The sequence below is a fragment of the Terrapene carolina genome, unplaced genomic scaffold (genome assembly GCF_002925995.2).
Source record: "Terrapene carolina triunguis isolate 2854851 unplaced genomic scaffold, T_m_triunguis-2.0 Scaffold310, whole genome shotgun sequence".
NCBI classification, from domain to species: domain Eukaryota; kingdom Metazoa; phylum Chordata; order Testudines; family Emydidae; genus Terrapene; species Terrapene triunguis.
The window spans coordinates 4280093-4297275 of NW_020664661.1; the positions used below are offsets into that span (position 1 = coordinate 4280093).

Consider the following 17183-nt stretch of genomic DNA (forward strand, 5'->3'; position numbering starts at 1 on the left):
CTATGCAGTTTCCTAGTGTAGACTGACAGACAGATGCTCATCTTTGGCCCTCTGATCATGCACTCTTTGCCCACCAGAGGAAGGTCTTTGGTATATCTGCATCCCTGTCACCCATGCTGTGTTGCTCTCCACCCCTATATCCCCTCCATTGAGTTCGAGGTGCTGCCTTTGAACGGTGTGAGGAATTTTTCTTCCTAAGCCCTGATGTGTGCAAGTGGGGACTGGGATCATCTCCACTGCAAGTCTGGCAGGTGCTTTAACCACCTCAAAACACGAACAAATAGCTTCTGGTCCCTTAACCCTGCCCAGCTTTGCAAGGCAAGGCCTGGCGCTGTTGTTCCCATTGCGAGGGCTTTAGTAAGCCTTTCAAGCTGAAATCCTCTCTGTGGTGGCTGGGCAGAGAGGAAATCCAGGGGCTGGATCAGATTGGCCTAATGCTGCAGCAGCTTAAGCAGTCTGTTTTACCAGAGATTATGGTTTCACTTACACAGAGCGCCTGAAAAATGTTGCGGTTTAGAAAGGATTAGAGCTGAAAATTCAATGCTTTAAAAGAGAAATAAAGCAGAGGAGGGACTGGAAAAACCCCATGTGCCTGGGGGCTGTGCAAACAGGATTAACCTCTGCCCATACCACCCCTTACTCCTGCCCACCCACGATTCCCTCCTTCTGGGTGCCAGCCAGACCTGCTGTGCTACGCTGGGATATAGAGACCTGCAACTGCCTGAGGCTAATCTGTCCTGGGTTGGTTATTGAACCCCGGTTTGGAAGGGCAGCTTCTACCCAGTTATGTGGGAGATGCTCAGCTTCTACGCTGCTGCGTGGCCATGCAAATCTCCAGGCTACAAAGGTAGGGAGTGATCACGCTAGACGACAGTGCATTTGGTACAGGTACCTGGGCACTGATTCACCACATTTGTCATTTTGCACTGAAATGTGTCATATACTTGTGTCCTCACTGCAGATAGACTTGTTGCAAAGAGGTCCCAGTGCTCAGAGTTCTTTGCTGGCCATAAAGGTTCTAGATCCCTGGAGGAGACCACACATAGCAAATTTACCTTTTTGACTGCCAGCAAACCTATCTGAGACAGATGTGCTAGAGGCAGACATGTTGGGGATTGTATGGTGCACTCAGAATAAGCAGCACTCAGACATAGAAACTCCCCTCTCTCACCACCTAGACAGGCGCTACAACCTAGCATCGATTCGGGCACCTGAAGTTGATAAGGCCCACCCAAGTGATGAGAGAGTCTGAAAGACTTTGCCATCTATCACATGCCTAACTCTATACAAACCAAGGTCACCCAACTGACTCACCTGTACGCCCCTGGCAATACCTGCCATGATGGCAGAGTGATGCCATTCATTGACGTGAGGGTAGAGGTTTGCCATGTCAAACTTGGATTGGGCCTGATCCCACCATACAGTCTTCTCTTCCATATTTTCTGACACTTGCCTCATTCTTGAGGGCACAAACGACCATGGGTGCTAGTCTATAGCCACATTTTAGATCTCTGAGCTGGGTGAGTCCCTGACATAGACACCTAGGTTGGGGGCCCAGGGTTTCTGTCTGGTAGCCTACCTCCCTGAGAACTAGGTTCTACTTGGGTCTTCACTGAGTACTCTGATGGCCAATTTGTCTTGGCCCAATTCTGCCACATCTGGGTTTCCCATTCAGAAGTATCTCAATGGAGATGTACCATACTCCTCCACCAAGGAACCCTAGCTTGGGTCTGAGATGACACAGCAGTCACTTTTCCTAGGGAAAAGAGTTTTGGCACCACATCATCATGCACCCTGACCCCACAGAGAGGACGGAGGAGCAGAAAGGACAGTCCAGAAGCTTCAGAGCATCCTTCTCCCATCCCTGCCCCCTGCACTGCTTCCACCCACACCCCATCCTGTTCTGCTTGCCTCTTCTTGCATCCCACTCCCTGTACCCTCCTGTGCGTCCCTCTCCTCCCTACTCTGTTGCACTGCTCCCTCCCATCCCAGTAGAGGCATCACTGGGATCAGAACCTGGGCCTTTGCATATATTCCCTGCTGTTATCTCTGCTCCTTGGATCTGCCCCCAACCTTTGTCATTTTTTAAATTAATCTCCCTGTTGTTTTTTTAATCACTCCATTTTCATTCACCCATTTTGTTCTCCCTGTGCTCTGTCTGTCTATCTCTGTCCATCCCTTACCCTACCAAAGAAAGCCTCTCCTCTCCCCTCGGGATAAAGCAAGAGCCTCAATGAGCCTCCCTCACCCCTTTCACCTGCACCTCACCAGCCAGCTGTGGGCAGGCTGACTTCCAGCCCTTCCTCATGACCTTTCACCATGGCGCCCCTTCTGGGCAGTCCAGCAGCCAGCCTTGGATGGCAGGGAACAGGGATTATTCATGCATATAGGGAATGCTGCCGGTGAGGGGCTCAGTCCCATCTGAGGGGGAGATTAACTGCACACTCCTGAAATGTCAGTTAGAAAAGTGAACAGACGCTAACAGAGCAAGCCCCAAAGCCAGAATTATCCTCAGGGCTGTATCTAAGGCGTGGGTTCTCTATGTGGGGGGTTCTCTACGTGGTGGGGGGGTCACAAAGAGGTTTCAGGGTTGTATGTAGTTAAATGGGAGAAGGGGTCACAACTAGATGGGAGTGGGAGCTGGGGTGGAGCTCAAGTATGGAAAAGGTTGAGAACCACTGGGACTGGGGAATCCTGGGATGAACTAAAGAGGCTGTAGTGCTGCTGTGCATTGCTCTGGTGCATGCATCACCAGACTGCTGTGAGCAGTCCTAGCCCCCAGTTAAGGAAAGAGATCAAGAAGCTGCAGCTAATACAACAATGGTTCAAAGGCTGAAAGATAAGAGGTGTGGTGGGGAGAGAGCGGAGGTGATAAAGTTATGTAGTCTTCAAATGGGCCAGCCTTAGAGCTAACAATAGAAATGAAGAAAGAGGCTTCTTCACAGTGTAAGAAGCTGTTAAGACAAGGAGCAGAAGCCTGAGGTCAAAGAAGGAAAAATCTGAGCTAGATACTAGGGAAACTTTTTACCTGCCAGGGCAGTTGGACAATGGAACAGACTCCTGTGGGAGGCAACTGAGGGACCAACACAGCAGAGATTCACAGACAGGTTAGATGAGCAGGAGCAGGTAGGTTATTTTACCTCTGCTGGAATCCTGTGTCCGGTTCTGGTGCCCACAATTAAAAAAGTATATTGACAAATTGCAGAGGGTTCAGAGGAGAGCCACAAGAATGCTGAAAGGTTTAGAAAATCCATCTTATAGCGATAGATGCAAGGGGCTCAATCTATTTAGTTTAACAAAGAGGCAATTAAGGGGTGACTTGATCCGTCTAGATGTACTGACACGGGGAACAAATATTTGATAATGGGCTCTTCAGTCTAGCAGAGAAAGATCTAAGACCATCCAACGGCTGTGGAAGTTGAAGCTAGACAAATTGAGACCAGAAATAAGGTGTACATTTGTAACAGTGAAGGTAGTTAGCCATTGGAACATCTTACCAAAGGTTGTGGTGGAGTCCTCATCACTGGAAATGTTTAAATCAAGATTGGATGTTTTTCTGAACGAGTTCAAACCGGAATTATTTGGGGGAAGTTCTCTGGCCTGTGCTATACAGAAGGTCAGACTAGATTATCACAATGGTCCCTTCTGGCCTTGGAGTCTATCAAATAGTAGGAACTCCATCCTGCAAAAGTGTGTGGTGACTCAGACTGGATGACCCAAGGTGGCGGTTCTGGCTCTACCATCTAGGGAATGTGTTTCATGTCCTTTCAGTGCATTAAGCTTTTCAGCTCAGGGCCCATGACTACTTTAAGTTTGGAAAGTGCCCAATGCAAACAGTGCCACCTCTACCTTCTACTTCCTATGTTGTTGTTATTCCCTCTAACGTCTCCCTTTTCATCGAGGTTTGCATTGTTAAAATCTCTATTCCTCATTTTCTGGCTCTTTTGAGAACCTCCCAGTAGGAGACCAGGGAGCAAAACAGTATTGTGAGCTCTCTTGGTCCAAACTTGAAGGCAGCGTCTTGGTGCTTCTAAGTTCTGTGTCTCGCCTAGCCCAAGCTATCTCCAGCAATGTTCCTCTAATTGCACATTCGACAAGCAGCCTCTGGAGCAGAGCACGGTGAAATGTTTCAGGAGATGCAGGTTCCTTCAGTATCTCTCTGCCTTCAGGCCAGGGAACTGTAGATGGGAGAAAGCTCAAGGTTCCGTTCTCTAGCTCAGAGAGCCACAGTTGAGTCGAGGGCTCCGTTTTGATCACTCAGGTGGTTCCTGGGTTGCGGGAATGACCTGGCAATGGAGGCTTGTCAGAAATCAGACAGCAATCTGGCTTTGTCATTGACCTGTGAGCTCAGGTGGGTGATGAGCAGTGTTCCCTCTAATTTTTTACATCCATGTGCGGAATGAATTTTGTTCTGTGCACCAATATGGAGGTGATGTGTGGCGGGGGTGGGGCCAAGGGGTTCAGAATGTGGGAGGGGGCTCAGGGCTGGGGCAGAGGGTTCAGGTGTGGGGGGGTGAGGGCTCTGGCTGGGGGTGCGGGCTCTGGGATGAGGGGTTTGGGGTGCAGGCTGCCCCGGGTCTGTGGTGGTGAGAGAGGACTCCCCTCAGCCTTCTCTTGCGGCAGCAGCTCGGGGCCGGATGAGAGGTGCCTCTCCCCGGCCATGGCAGCTCCGGTGGGCATGGGCTGGGCCGGGCTGGGGGAGGGGCTCCTCTCCCAGGCAGCTCCAGCGGGCCTGGGCTGGGCCAGGCCGGCGGACGGCCTCCCGCAGCTCTGGTGGCGCTGGGCTGGGCCGGGCCGACAGACGGGCTCGTCTCCCCGGCAGCTCTGGTGGGCTTGGGCTGGGCTGAGCCGGGCGAAGGGCTCCTCTCCCCGGCAGCTCCAGTGGGCCTAGGCTGGGCTCTCCCTGCCTGCATGGCGGCCATGCAGCTTACAGGGAACTTATGTGATGAGCCTGTTTGCGCACTGACACTGAAAGAAGTTTGTGTGCAGGGCATGCTCCAGGGCTCCACTTCAGAACCCTTATTCCCCTTGTCATTCTCTTTCTTATTTGAATAGTCCCATTGATGTCAGTGAGTGTTCACCACCCTGAAAAAATGTTCCTCAATGAGGCCATTGATGTTTTTTGAGAGGCAACCAAAACCCCATCTAAAGAACTAGGCAGCTTTACCCCCCGTGACCCCAGAGTGTCACAGGTTCTACCAAACTACAACCAAGTGAAACCCCATCAAAGTAAAGCAGGGCCCCCATGTGATGTCAGCAGAGAAACCCATGGAGAAACTCTGATGTGTAATCTGGTTTGGTTCCACCACAGCCAAGATGGTGGCGCAGTCTGCATTGCCACACTGCCCCAGACGGAGGAGAGCTGTCACCTTCTTTTTCCAGGCTGGCACTGTTGAAGGAGCCTTAGGGAATTAGGTGTCCAACTCCAACTGTATTTTCCACATCTGGGTGTGAATGTAGGGTGGAGGGTGTGCCTACATCTGGGTATGAATGTGAGGGGGGGTGCCTATACTTGGATATGAATCTGAAGGGGGTGTACCTAGATCTGGGTGTGAATCTGAAGGGGGTGTACCTAGATCTGAGTGGGCGTAGATCTGGTGTGATTTGTGTGCATGTGCCTGCGTCCCCACATTTGAGTAGGAATGTCAATGTGTATGTACTTCACCTGCCACGGCAGCATTTCAGTACAGGGATATCAAGCCGAGAGGTCTCCACCACTTTTCAGTGACATTTTTCCCCACTTGACACCTGCTGTAATGTGCCAGGCTGCTCAGCCTGGGAAAGCCCAGCGAGTCCGAAGCATGGACGCTCCACTGTACACATAATTCTCCCCCAAGGGAGAGGATGAAAGAAAGAACAACCCACACATGACAGATGTTAATTACGTTGCTTAATGCATGACTGGAAATCACTAAGGTACCACCGTGATGAGGGTGGGATAAGAACCTATAGAATAGAATAGAATGGCATGATGCACTCTTAGGCATCACCTCTGGGGGATGGACAGAGTGCAGCAGAACCAACCCGCAAATTCCCACCATCCAGGGTGAGGAGAGACGGCAATGGGTGGGGACCCTCTCAAGGGACAGACCAAGGCTTGCATTTCTTCTTATTTTAACCAGTCTGGTTCACCAATCACTAGTCAAAGTCCAAAAGCTGTGACACTGATTCTACCCACCACCCCCTAGAGAGAACTCACCCGTTGCTGGGAGGTAGGGTTCATTTACCCTGAGTGCTGAGTGTAAGGCTGGTTCCAGGGCCCAGTCCACAGATTTGATTTCTCCCATAAGCTGAGCTGAAACAGTGGGCCTGGTTTTCCTTACATTTACATACACCAGTGCTACTCTGTTGACTTCTGAGGGGTGGCTGGTCCTGATTCACATGGGCACAGATGAAGGAGAATTGGGATCCAGGTCTCCAAACAGAACAGAGAATGGATTTAACAAGGCAGTAGCCAACAGCACAAGCTCCATGGCAAGCTACAGCTCAGCAGAGGAATCTGGAGGGCTGGTGTGGGCTGAGAGCTCAGTAGCAGCATAGGAGGTTGAGCTGGGAAGATCCCAGCAGCGGTGGGGAAAGGATTGTCTTAATTTATTTAGAGGGGTTTTTATTTTGGTTTTGGCTTGAAACTCCCAGCAGCTTCTGAGATGATTTTAGTTCATTTAAATGCAATGAGCACTCACAGCAAAATGCCCTCTTCGCTGGCCCGCTTTCAGGTGAACCCGTCCCAATGAGGACATGCCTCTGGCAGCAGGCAAGGAGCCTACAGCTGCACTTACTCAGCGGTGAAAAATAAACCCCTGTCATCTACCGGCCTGTGCCCCTCTCCTCCCGCACCCATCCCCATGCCCATCCCCTGCAGGCGAAAGTGTCCTGACTCTGGGGCTTGCAAAAGAACCAGTGAAAACTTGTATCTGTGACAGAAGTAAAGAAGGGATCAAATTAAAACCCCAGGTCCTATTTTTTATTTGTATGACAGCAGCACCTAGAGGGGCCCCATTGTGCTAGGTATTGTGCACATGTGGGAAGAGATACTCCCTGCCCCAAAGAGCTTACAGCCTAGACCGACAAATAGTGGGAGGGGAAACAGACACAGAGAAGTGAAGTGATTTGCCCAAGGATGGACAGTGACAGAGCTAGGAATGGAAGCCAGGTCTTCTGACAGCTCTAGGCACTGGACCATGCCGCCTCTCTCTGCCTGCACCACATGCAGGAGCTCAGCTACTCCAGTGATGAATGTGGTAGAACTTCCTATGCAGCTTAGATTTGCTTCTATTAGGTTAAATAGATCCAAGCTGCCCAACTGGCTTCGGTGTATACAGTGGGACGAAATGAATGACTCTGAGCCTTGAAGAGGCTCCTTTTCAGTGCCCTCTTTGCAGCTTGGACTCAAAAGCATCAAGGTCTCCAAACGAAAATCTTCCAGTGAAAAGGAAGGTCAGAGGTCCCAGGCAGAGTCTCAGAGTGTTTGCCCAAGAGGCTCCTGGCCACTTGGAAAGAAGGAGACACCAGGCTCTGTGCTGAAGGATCTCAGTTCAAGTCACTGCTCATCCTCTGTCCCCACTTCCTTCTCTCTCCAGGTCGTGACATGGCGAGCACCACCTTGCCCGGTTACCCACCCCATGTCCCGCCGACTGGACAGGGCAGCTACCCAACCTCAACTCTCGCAGGAATGGTACCTGGTAAGTCAATGCCAAAAGCATTTGTGTTGTGCTTAGCCAGTGTATAGGCCTTGATCATTCTGCTCAGGCACTGGAGTATTCTGCTATAGCTCTAAGTCCCTTCCCATCAGTGTCTCTGCTGCCCTTAAAGCCCTGCCTGCTACCCATGGCTCACAGTCAAACATAATGCACTACTATTGCCCATGAAAACTGATTCATCACAGCTAAGGGCAACTAGCTATCTATAACCTATGGTAATTAATTAATCTTAGTATTCATTAACTATCATAATTAACTTCCAACTGTCCATGTAAATTATTATCCACTGTTCATGGCTCAGGATAATTAACTACCCACCCACCTAGGGTAACAAGTTGTCTTTTGTCCAAAGGACAGCTAAGGACCAGATGCAAATGGTAACTTAATATCTACAGCCATGGGTGGCTACAGTGCTACCCACAGCCTACACTCACTAAGAACCCATTGCCCACATACCAGGAATAAGTAGCACAACTCAAGGAAAACTACTTATTACAACAACCCAAGGGCTAATCAGCCACCCACAGACTGCTTGCTCTTATACACAGCCACTGCCCACAGAATAAGGATATCTAGCTACCTGCTCCATGCATCCAAGAGACAAATGGCTCTCTGCTACCCATTGGCTACGGATAAATATCTTCACTCAGCACAAGTCTGACTAACTTGTACTGCCTGCTGCTCACAGAAAGGCCAACTAGACATTGCCCAGACCCCAGGAATAGCTAGCTAAGGGTCTGATCTGGTAAACGTTATTGAGCATACTGCTAGTCAGTGGGGCTATTCACAACAGTGAACACTATCACTGACGATAAATGTGTGCAGGTCTGAGCCCTAATATCCTTAACTGACTAATCCCTGATTACATCCCTAGAGGTACTGGCTAGTAGTAGTAGTGTTCTCTGCCCAGGGCTAACAAACTACCCACTGCCTACAGCCCTAAGATAACTGGGGATATACTTGTAAGGTTATAGGATCAGGAAAAGTGATAGGGCCAGATTCTGGCTCCCACTCCAGCCCCTTGCACCACTCCAGCCTCTTTCACCACTCCAGCAGTGCAGAGGGGCTGCAAAGCTTGCCCCGCCGCTATCTGTGTGTTGAAATCTCCAAGTGGTGCAGAGTCAGCATTATTTAGAGCAGCCCCAAACCTGCTCTAAGTTGTGCCAAGATCTGGCTTGGCCCCCAGCTGGTTCGAGGGCGAGGGGAACACAAAGGTGATGTATAGCAGTCAAAACCCAGTCATAATGGGTGAATTCAGGTAATCACATATTTAAAGCTTATAACCGGTTTATGCTTAAAGCAGTGTTGCCGTGCCTTCTCTGCTATTTTAACCCAAATTAAGAATACACCTCTTTTTGAAGTGTAGACATACGCTTAGTAACCCACAGGAGTCGATTTAAGAAGTAATTCTCCTTGAGGCACTCGATACTAGTGACCACTGTATAATGAAGTTCATCATCCCCATGGCAGAGATCATACCAAAATCTAGCTCTGGGACAGTCCGCTTTAGAAAATGTGCATTTGACAACAATGAGGAAGCTAATCAGAGAGACCCTTAAGTCAAGGGTAAGGGAATTCAGCTTACCCATATGACAACAGAGTTAACACCCAGGGCATGCAGACACCCAAAACAAAGAATGGAAGCAGGAAGGTAAGGAAAAAAACCAGGCTAGTTAAATTGCAATGTGTAAGAAATTATTCAAGCCAAATAGGTGTCCTTCTGAAAATGAAAATCCAACCACGTTGGGGCTTAAGCCAACCTGAGGGTTAGGAGGACATTTTTCCTGGGACCTACTTGGACATGCTGTGGTATTTCTTACACCTCCCTATGAAGTGCCAGGTGCTGGCCACTTTCAGTCACAGGATACTGGACTGGATGGATGGACCACTGGTCTGATCCAGTCTGGCAATTCCTGTATTCTAGTCCAACTGGAGCCATCATAACTGTGTTCCATAGAACATAAGATAGACGTTGATAGGCCCAATGGGGAATGTGAAATGCAAACATCCAGACGCTTAGATACAAATAGCAGGAAACTCTTTAAGTGTACCAGAAACAGGAATTATGCAAGAGAAGGTTTCTTGCTGACCAGTCTGAGAACATCTTCCTGGGATGTAATCAAATGTACTGACATGCCAGAGAGCTGCATCGTTCAGTTACTTTGAACGTCCACTCCACTGCAGGGATCTTGAGACTAGGTCCTCACCACTGGAGCCTCTTTGGGTCCTCCCTGATTTACTGGTTCCTGTGTTAAGCTGCCATGATACAGATGCCAGAGCATAGATGTGACTCTGTGGTTGGACATGAGGTGCAGATGTATGGCCTAAAGAACTGAATCATAAGACAACACAGACTCTGCGAAGAAAGGTTCAGATTCAGGGGATTTCATTCAGGATCCAAAGGGACACACATGGAATTTCTGTCCTGCAGGAAATTCCAACATTTCAAAATTTGTTTTTTATCTCAAATTGTGACAAAAAATCAAAATATTGAAATATTTGGTGCAGTAACATTGAAACAAAACATTCTGATAATATCAAAATGCTTAGTTTCAATAATATATGTCAAAGCAAAATAAAACAAAACAAGAAAGTTAAGATGAAATGAGAAAGTTGAAACAAAACAAGGAAGTCTAAACGAAATACTCAATTTTGAATAATTTTGAAACTTGTCTGTTGAAAATTAATAATTAATGGAGATATCCCATCTCCTAGAACTGGAAGGGACCTTGAAAGGTCATCGAGTCCAGCCCCCTGCCTTCACTAGCAGGACCAAGTACTGATTTTGCCCCAGATCCCCAAGTGGAAATATTTCAATTTAGTTGAAAAAAAAAAAAGGCAGCATTTTGAGAAGGAAAATTATTCCCTCTAAAACATTTTGACCAGCTCTAGCCAAATGCATCTCTGTTACATCAGTAAAACCCCGCTGACATCAATGGGGTTGCACTGGTGTAACAGAAAGGAGTTTGTCCTCCTTAGAGACACACAGGCATGTGCAAAATGGGTAATCTGCAGTGCAAGTATCCCTGTGGCTCATACAGATGCTGCCTTAAGATGTGTCCTGCATTCACAGTCACCTGTTTGCACACATTTCACAGCTGCAACTTAGGCTCGCTGGCTCTAGAGATGGATGGAAGCTACTAGGTCACTGAGTGAATCTTCCTGCAAAGGGCAGGAATTGGTCACTCAAAGGAGGATTAATCAGACATTACTTTAATGTTATGCTGGATCTGTGCATGTTCCAGGCTTGGGAGGCTTGCTGCTCAAGTGACAGGACACTTTCAATCCCTGACTCCCTTCCCCCTCTTTCTTAGAGAAGCCGGCAGCCCCAGCCTCAACCCCTTTGCCTGCTGGAGTCACTCTGCAAACCCTCTGGAGGACTCTCCAAAAGGAGAAGGGGTTTAGAGAGAGCAGCATGGAGCCTGCAGCGGGCTGGTAGCAGCAACGGGGGGAGCATTAAACAGAATCCAATGCTGATGAGGAAATTACACTTGTTTCATTAGCGATCGGGAAAGGCAATAGCTCAGTTCCTCTTGGTCACAGTTGAGCTCAAAAGCTCATTATCCTACTGCATGCATGCTTTCACTCCTCGTCAATAAACACCGTTTCCAATGGCTGCCCTCCATCCTCCCCAGCTCCCCATGGCTGCACCAGAGTGGGGCTCTTTCTCCTCTACTTAACCTGTGGTTTAGGATCACTGTAAACAGTTTAGGATGACAACAGAGAAGGGAGAGAGAGAGAGAGAGAGGCCTTGAAATATCAGAATTTTGCTCTCCCCCGCAGCCATACAGCACATGGGCTATGCTATATGAGCCAGCTCGGAGCAGAAATGCCCATCTGGTTGGCCTTTTCCTTCTCTCTGGGCTAGGTTTCTCCCTGGTACAACTCTGCTGAGCAGCACACTTCAGTGGTGTTACAGCAGGGCCATGCTTGGTACTCTGCCTCTGTGTAGTCTCCCTTTGCCTGCCCCCCAGGGCATCCCGTGTTCTCTCTAGCAGGGATGTTGTGACTGTCCCACATCTATCCATCAGGGTTTCCAGGACTGGATGTTTCTGGATTGGAAGCACATTCAGTGGTTGCCATTATAAAGTCAACATTTGCCAACGGCTCCAACTCGGTAGAATCTGAGAATCTGATCTATTCCCCTCTACTCAGGCCTGGTCTACACTAGAAAATTAGGTTGTTTTAACTACATCAGTCAAGAGTGTGAAAAATCCACCTCCCTGAGCAACATTGTTAAGCCGACCTAAGTCATCATGTAGACAGCACTAAGTTGACGGAATAATTCTTCCATTGACTTAGCTATCACATCTCGAGGAGGTGGATTACCTACACTGATGGGAGAGCCCCTCCCGTCGGCGTAGGTAGTGTCTACACTGAAGTGCTACAGCAGTACAGCTGTAGCATTTCAAGTGCAGACAAGCCCTCAGAGTAAGAACTACTGTAACTGCAGTACCTCAGACCCCAGAGAGGGGAGGATGGAAGGGGGGATGTAGCTCTTGACAAAAGTTGACCTTTTTATGGTGACTAGTTTATGCTATTATTCTAAATTCCTTAGAAAACCCAATAGAACCTTATCAAGGGTAAATCATTGTAGCTGTGTTGACTCCATGGACTCAGTTTCCACCAGCAGAGAATATGGCCCATTGGCTCTAATGCTCCTGAGAAGGAAGCACTGGCAGAGATTAGAGAATAATGAATTGAAATCTCTTTGGTAATTGTGTCTGAGGCATTCCATGTACTTTGCTTTATTGCCTTTAACCTCCATGCTGTGGATCTCTATTAGAAGGTCTGGATGCTTTCTACACTCATTGTTTCTCTACCAAGGACTCTGGTCCCTACAGAGAATAGCTGGCAAGTTATTATTAGACTGTACAGACCAGGCACCATGGCCACTTTGTTCTTTTCCCACTGTCAAAGTTCAGACCTATGTTCAGTGACATTTGAGTGCATTACATAAGCTCTCGGCTGGCATTGCTCTTTCCCAGCCTGCCTGCAGTTTCATTAAAGAGAGGTGATGATCAAACAAGTATCTATTTAAAAATGCCATCTCCTTATTCAACAGATTCATAGATTTTAAGATCAGAAGGGACCATTATGATCACCCAGTCTGACCTCAATGTTTGTCTTCCAGTCATATTTTCTCAGTTGCAAGTTCATTAGCCCTGAAGAGCCCATATAGCTAGGGAGGTGCACTGGGTGCTCTTCTGAGCCGAAGCTGCAAAATTTGGATCCTGATCCAGATTTCCAGCATTTCACAGAGTTCATAGTCATGTTGGTTTGGGCCCATCTCAGGCAAAGATGAAGAGACAAAGAGAACCCAGAGGCAGAAAGAACCCAGTTCACCTTTCAAACCCAAGCAGCATCCGTTGCACTAGCAATTGGAAAAATCACCTTTTGACTTGTAACCTGAGCAAGTTTTGTATGGAAGTCATAGAATCATAGGACTGGAAGGGACCTCAAGAGGTCATCTAGTCCAGTGCCCTGCACTCATGGCAGGACTAAGTATTATCTAGACCATTCCTGACGTGTTTATCTAACCTGCTCTTAAAAATCTCCAATGATGGAGATTCCACAACCTCCCTGGACAATTTATTCCAGTGCTTAAGCACCCTCACAGTTAGGAAGTTTTTCCTAATGTCCAACCTAAACTGCCCTTGCTGCAATTTAAGCCCATTGCTTCTCATCCTATCCTCAGAGGTTAAGAAGAACAACTCTTCTCTCTCCTCCTTGTAACAACCTTTTATGTACTTGAAAGAGTCATTGAGAGAATATCAATGGGGCCCCCATAACATCAGAGCCACTCTTGTGTCTTGGACGATGCTATGGAGGGGGGAGGAAAGAAAGGGCTGTGCATTCATATTCCACTCTGCAGTTCATATATAGCATTCCCCCTCACTTCCCTGTGAAGTGCTTCTGATGACCACCACCCACGATTTCCTCCTTAACAAACCTTCCCTATTTCACAACCCCCAGCATCCTACTAAGAACAAAACTGACCAACGTGAGTTGCTATTGACAGTGTTGCCAATTCCTGGGTTTTATCATGAGTCTTGCAATATTTGGTGTTTCTTTTAAAGGCCCAGCTCCTGGAGTCATGGGATTAGGTGTGGATCTTGGCTTTCATTTTTAAAAAAAAAAAGCAAATTCCTATCCCTCATGGTTGCAGAGCAAAGCTTGAAAATATGACCCCACAGTGCACCCTGCAGATCTGGAAACCAGTCGGCAAAGAAAAAGAGACCAATATTTTAAACATTTTAGAAAGATCTTTTGATTTTGAGGGCCTGACTCATGCTTTTTGACTGTCCAGGATCGGCAGCATTGCACTGAAAATTAAAGAATTGTATATCCTTAAGTTGCACTTCCAGGTGGGTGAAGAAACTACATAAACTGGTATGGCCTGGGTCAGATGAACCTAAGCGCCAGCTCAGGGGAAGGGTAGAGACATGTCTTTCCCACTGTGTTTCACTTCCCACTTTGTTCCTTGCAGGGAGCGAGTTCTCGGGGAACCCTTACAGTCACCCTCAGTACACGACCTACAATGAGGCCTGGCGATTCAGCAACCCCGCGTTACTAAGTGAGTACCTGCCCGCCCGCACACACACACACCCGCCTCGCGCTCCTTCTGTACGTCTCTTTGTTTTCTTTTCGTTTGTTAGTTTGTTTTCTGAAATGGGTCTGCAAGTATCTGGCCAGGCTAAGAGTCCTTTCCCTCACTGTCCAATCTGGCCTCTCAGTGAGTATTTTCATGACATCTGTTTTTTCTCCGGCCTGAGGCTGCTCCAAGACTCTACTTCAGATTAGGTCAGAAATCCACTTCAGGTTCTCCTTTCTCCATGGGTTGCACCCAGAGCCCATTCCAAGGGTTGTCAGCAAGTTCTCCACCCAGGAGCAATGCCCACAATGCCTGGGTAAATTTGGCCAAGTTTGTCGGTGGCTGGTGGAGTCTGTCCAGCAGGGTTGGAGCCCCACTGAACCTAATGTTCACAGAAAAAGTAAAATCTGTTGGGGGGGAGGGAGAAAAGCCCTAAAACTCTGTCCTCTCACACAGCATTTCCTTGTAGGGGAACAGGAGGAGATTTATTGTATGTAAAATAAATAAGCTGTGATTATTAACTACATATTCACTAAGGTTTAACAACTGGGTAATAGATACAAATTTTATTCCATTGTTGTTAAACCTCAGCAAATGGGATCTTAATAATCAATCACTATTTAACTCCCATCCAATAACCGCCCGGAGAGCTTCTCTTCCAAGTGTGACCAAAATCCCAAGCAATGAAACAACGGACAATTGTTTTGTTTCTCCCCCAGCTGCGTTTGGAGATGGCTCGCAGCTCCATATCACATCTGTTCAGTCAACCCAACCCCTAGAGGCCTACAGCAGATGAATTGCTGTAGCTCAGGTACAGGGTGCTGCCAGAGTGATACTCACACACTGACCTCTCAGCCCCTGTGCTGAAGGGCAACAGCAATGGGTCCCAGATGTTTTGCCTGCACACCCCCATTTGGAGACTTATTGATTCCCGCAATACCAGAAAGCAACAAAGCAACCAAAGAATCCAGGACAGGGTGCTCATTTTGCAGCGCCTCCACAGGGCCCCAGCAGAAATAGGTGTGCACTCAAGGTGCATGCAACATCAAGCAGAGGGCGCCATTTGGCGGAGGTGCCATCATATTCAATTGGGATCGCAGTCTCATCTGCTGATGGCACAACCCCAAGTGGGGGCGCAGCCCATAGCATGGGAACCGCTGGTCTACAGAAAGAGGATTTCCCAGCCCTGGCGAGACCAGCTCTGCCAGGAGCATGATGTGTGGTAATGTATCCTCAGAGAAATACAGCAGTTGGGTGGAAGTGTTGGCCCACCTGCTCCTGGCCACACGTCCTTCCTTTGGTCCTTCTCCTTTTGTTCTTTTCTTTTGTTTCATTTTCTTTTCTTCTTTTTTTATTTTTATTTTTTTACTGTTTGTCCTTTCAAACCAGTCCATTCTTCTCCTGTGTTAACTTTCAGGTTCCCCTTATTATTATAGTGCCACATCCCGAGGCGCTGCACCTCCCACTGCTGCCGCTGCCTATGACCGCCACTAGTTACCATGGAAACCACATGAAACTGCAGGGCGACAGCTTAGGCCTTCATATTGTACCTGTCTGATCAACTTTCTCCATGCCCGGGAAGGGTGAAGAGAACTTCTCCGTCCCCCTCCACGCCCAGCTATCCCTCCCCTTCCCTGCAGAATGTGCTGGATCGAAGCGCTCGTGACATCGGACTGAGAAATACGCATCCCCTGCACTCTGTCCCTCGCCCCAACTCAACTACTTCCGTGGACAACAGGAAAGGCCTGTGGCCAGCTCACCTGCTGCTGTAGACCTTCAAACCATCCCAGGCACAGTTCAGCCATGCAAGGCCTCCCTGATTTTGAAGACTGAGGGGAATTCAAGCAATGCAACCCGCAACCCTTGTTTATACAGGACCCTGTTCTCCAGGGAGCGGTAGAGGCAGGGTGAAGTGGAGAGGAAGCCACCTGCAACAAATTGTTCCCTCGAGAAACTTTCTTCCGTGGTGGATGCTTCAAAACGCTAACCAACAAGCCTGTTTCAGAGGCCTGAGGGACTGGTCTGGCTAGCATGGGGATGGCAGCACAGAGAGGCAACCCATCTGGCAGTGAAGGAAAGGCCCAAGTGCAACACTCTCCATTCCTCCTCCTCCCACCCCCCCGCCCCAGGTCTCTCTGTGTGCTCCATCCCCACTCTTCTCTTCATGCCTTGGCTTCCTTCAAGGTTCCGTTTGAAGGCCACACCCGGCGTGTTGTGACCTCGCAGGCCGGAGTTGGGTTGAAACACACACAAACATGATTTCTGTGACACACAATCAGCTCAGACAGGAGGATGGAGCGACATCAACCAACCGACCGATGAAATGAAGAAATATATAAATAGATATATAAATATAACTGTGTTTTTATGCTTTGTCATGAAGGTCTGTAAAAAGGAAAAAAAATGAACAAATCCCCAATTTTCTAAAAAAAAAAAAAAGAATCAACAAAAAAACAAAATAAAAAAAACCCTACAAAAATAAACCCAAATCCCCTCGCCCGAATGGCACACAAGTTCCTCTGATGTTTGATGCTCCCCTTTCACTCTTGGGTTTCATTTCCTTTCTGTTTTGCACTAGAATGTGATGGTGGAGAGGATTGGAGGCCCCATCACCTCCTCTTTTCCTAATCCCAATCCCATTCTCTGGGGAGCAGTATGGACAATTCACATCTGGCAAAAAAAAAAAATTACCAAACCAGCCAACTAAACGCACCTCGTGGGAAGTCAGCTTTTTCCGAGTCAGTTGTCATCAAACAAAGAAAACAAACCCAGTCTCTTGCTCTATCTGTGCTTGTGGTAGAAAGGAACGTGTGGGGTTTCATGCAGGTCCATTAGATCTCCCTTCAGCCAGCAGAGCTGAAACAGACAAATTCAGAATTGGCTGGGAT

General features: G+C 48.1%; 1 protein-coding gene across 4 annotated transcripts in view; it reads left to right on the forward strand.

Moving 5' to 3' along the window:
* PAX2 (paired box 2) overlaps positions 1-15853 on the forward strand; it is a 100443-nt gene extending 84590 nt beyond the window's left edge. For 2 of the 4 annotated variants that reach the window (XM_024218732.2, XM_026657800.1), the window contains 3 exons: positions 7581-7682; positions 14191-14277; positions 15732-15853. In XM_024218732.2, coding sequence (XP_024074500.2) covers positions 7581-7682; positions 14191-14277; positions 15732-15853 — 311 coding nt within the window. Of the gene's footprint in view, positions 1-7580; positions 7683-14190; positions 14278-15712 lie in introns of all 4 variants that reach the window. The other 2 variants (XM_026657799.1, XM_026657801.1) reach the window with 1 other exon arrangement.
* Positions 15854-17183: the final 1330 nt, after the last annotated feature.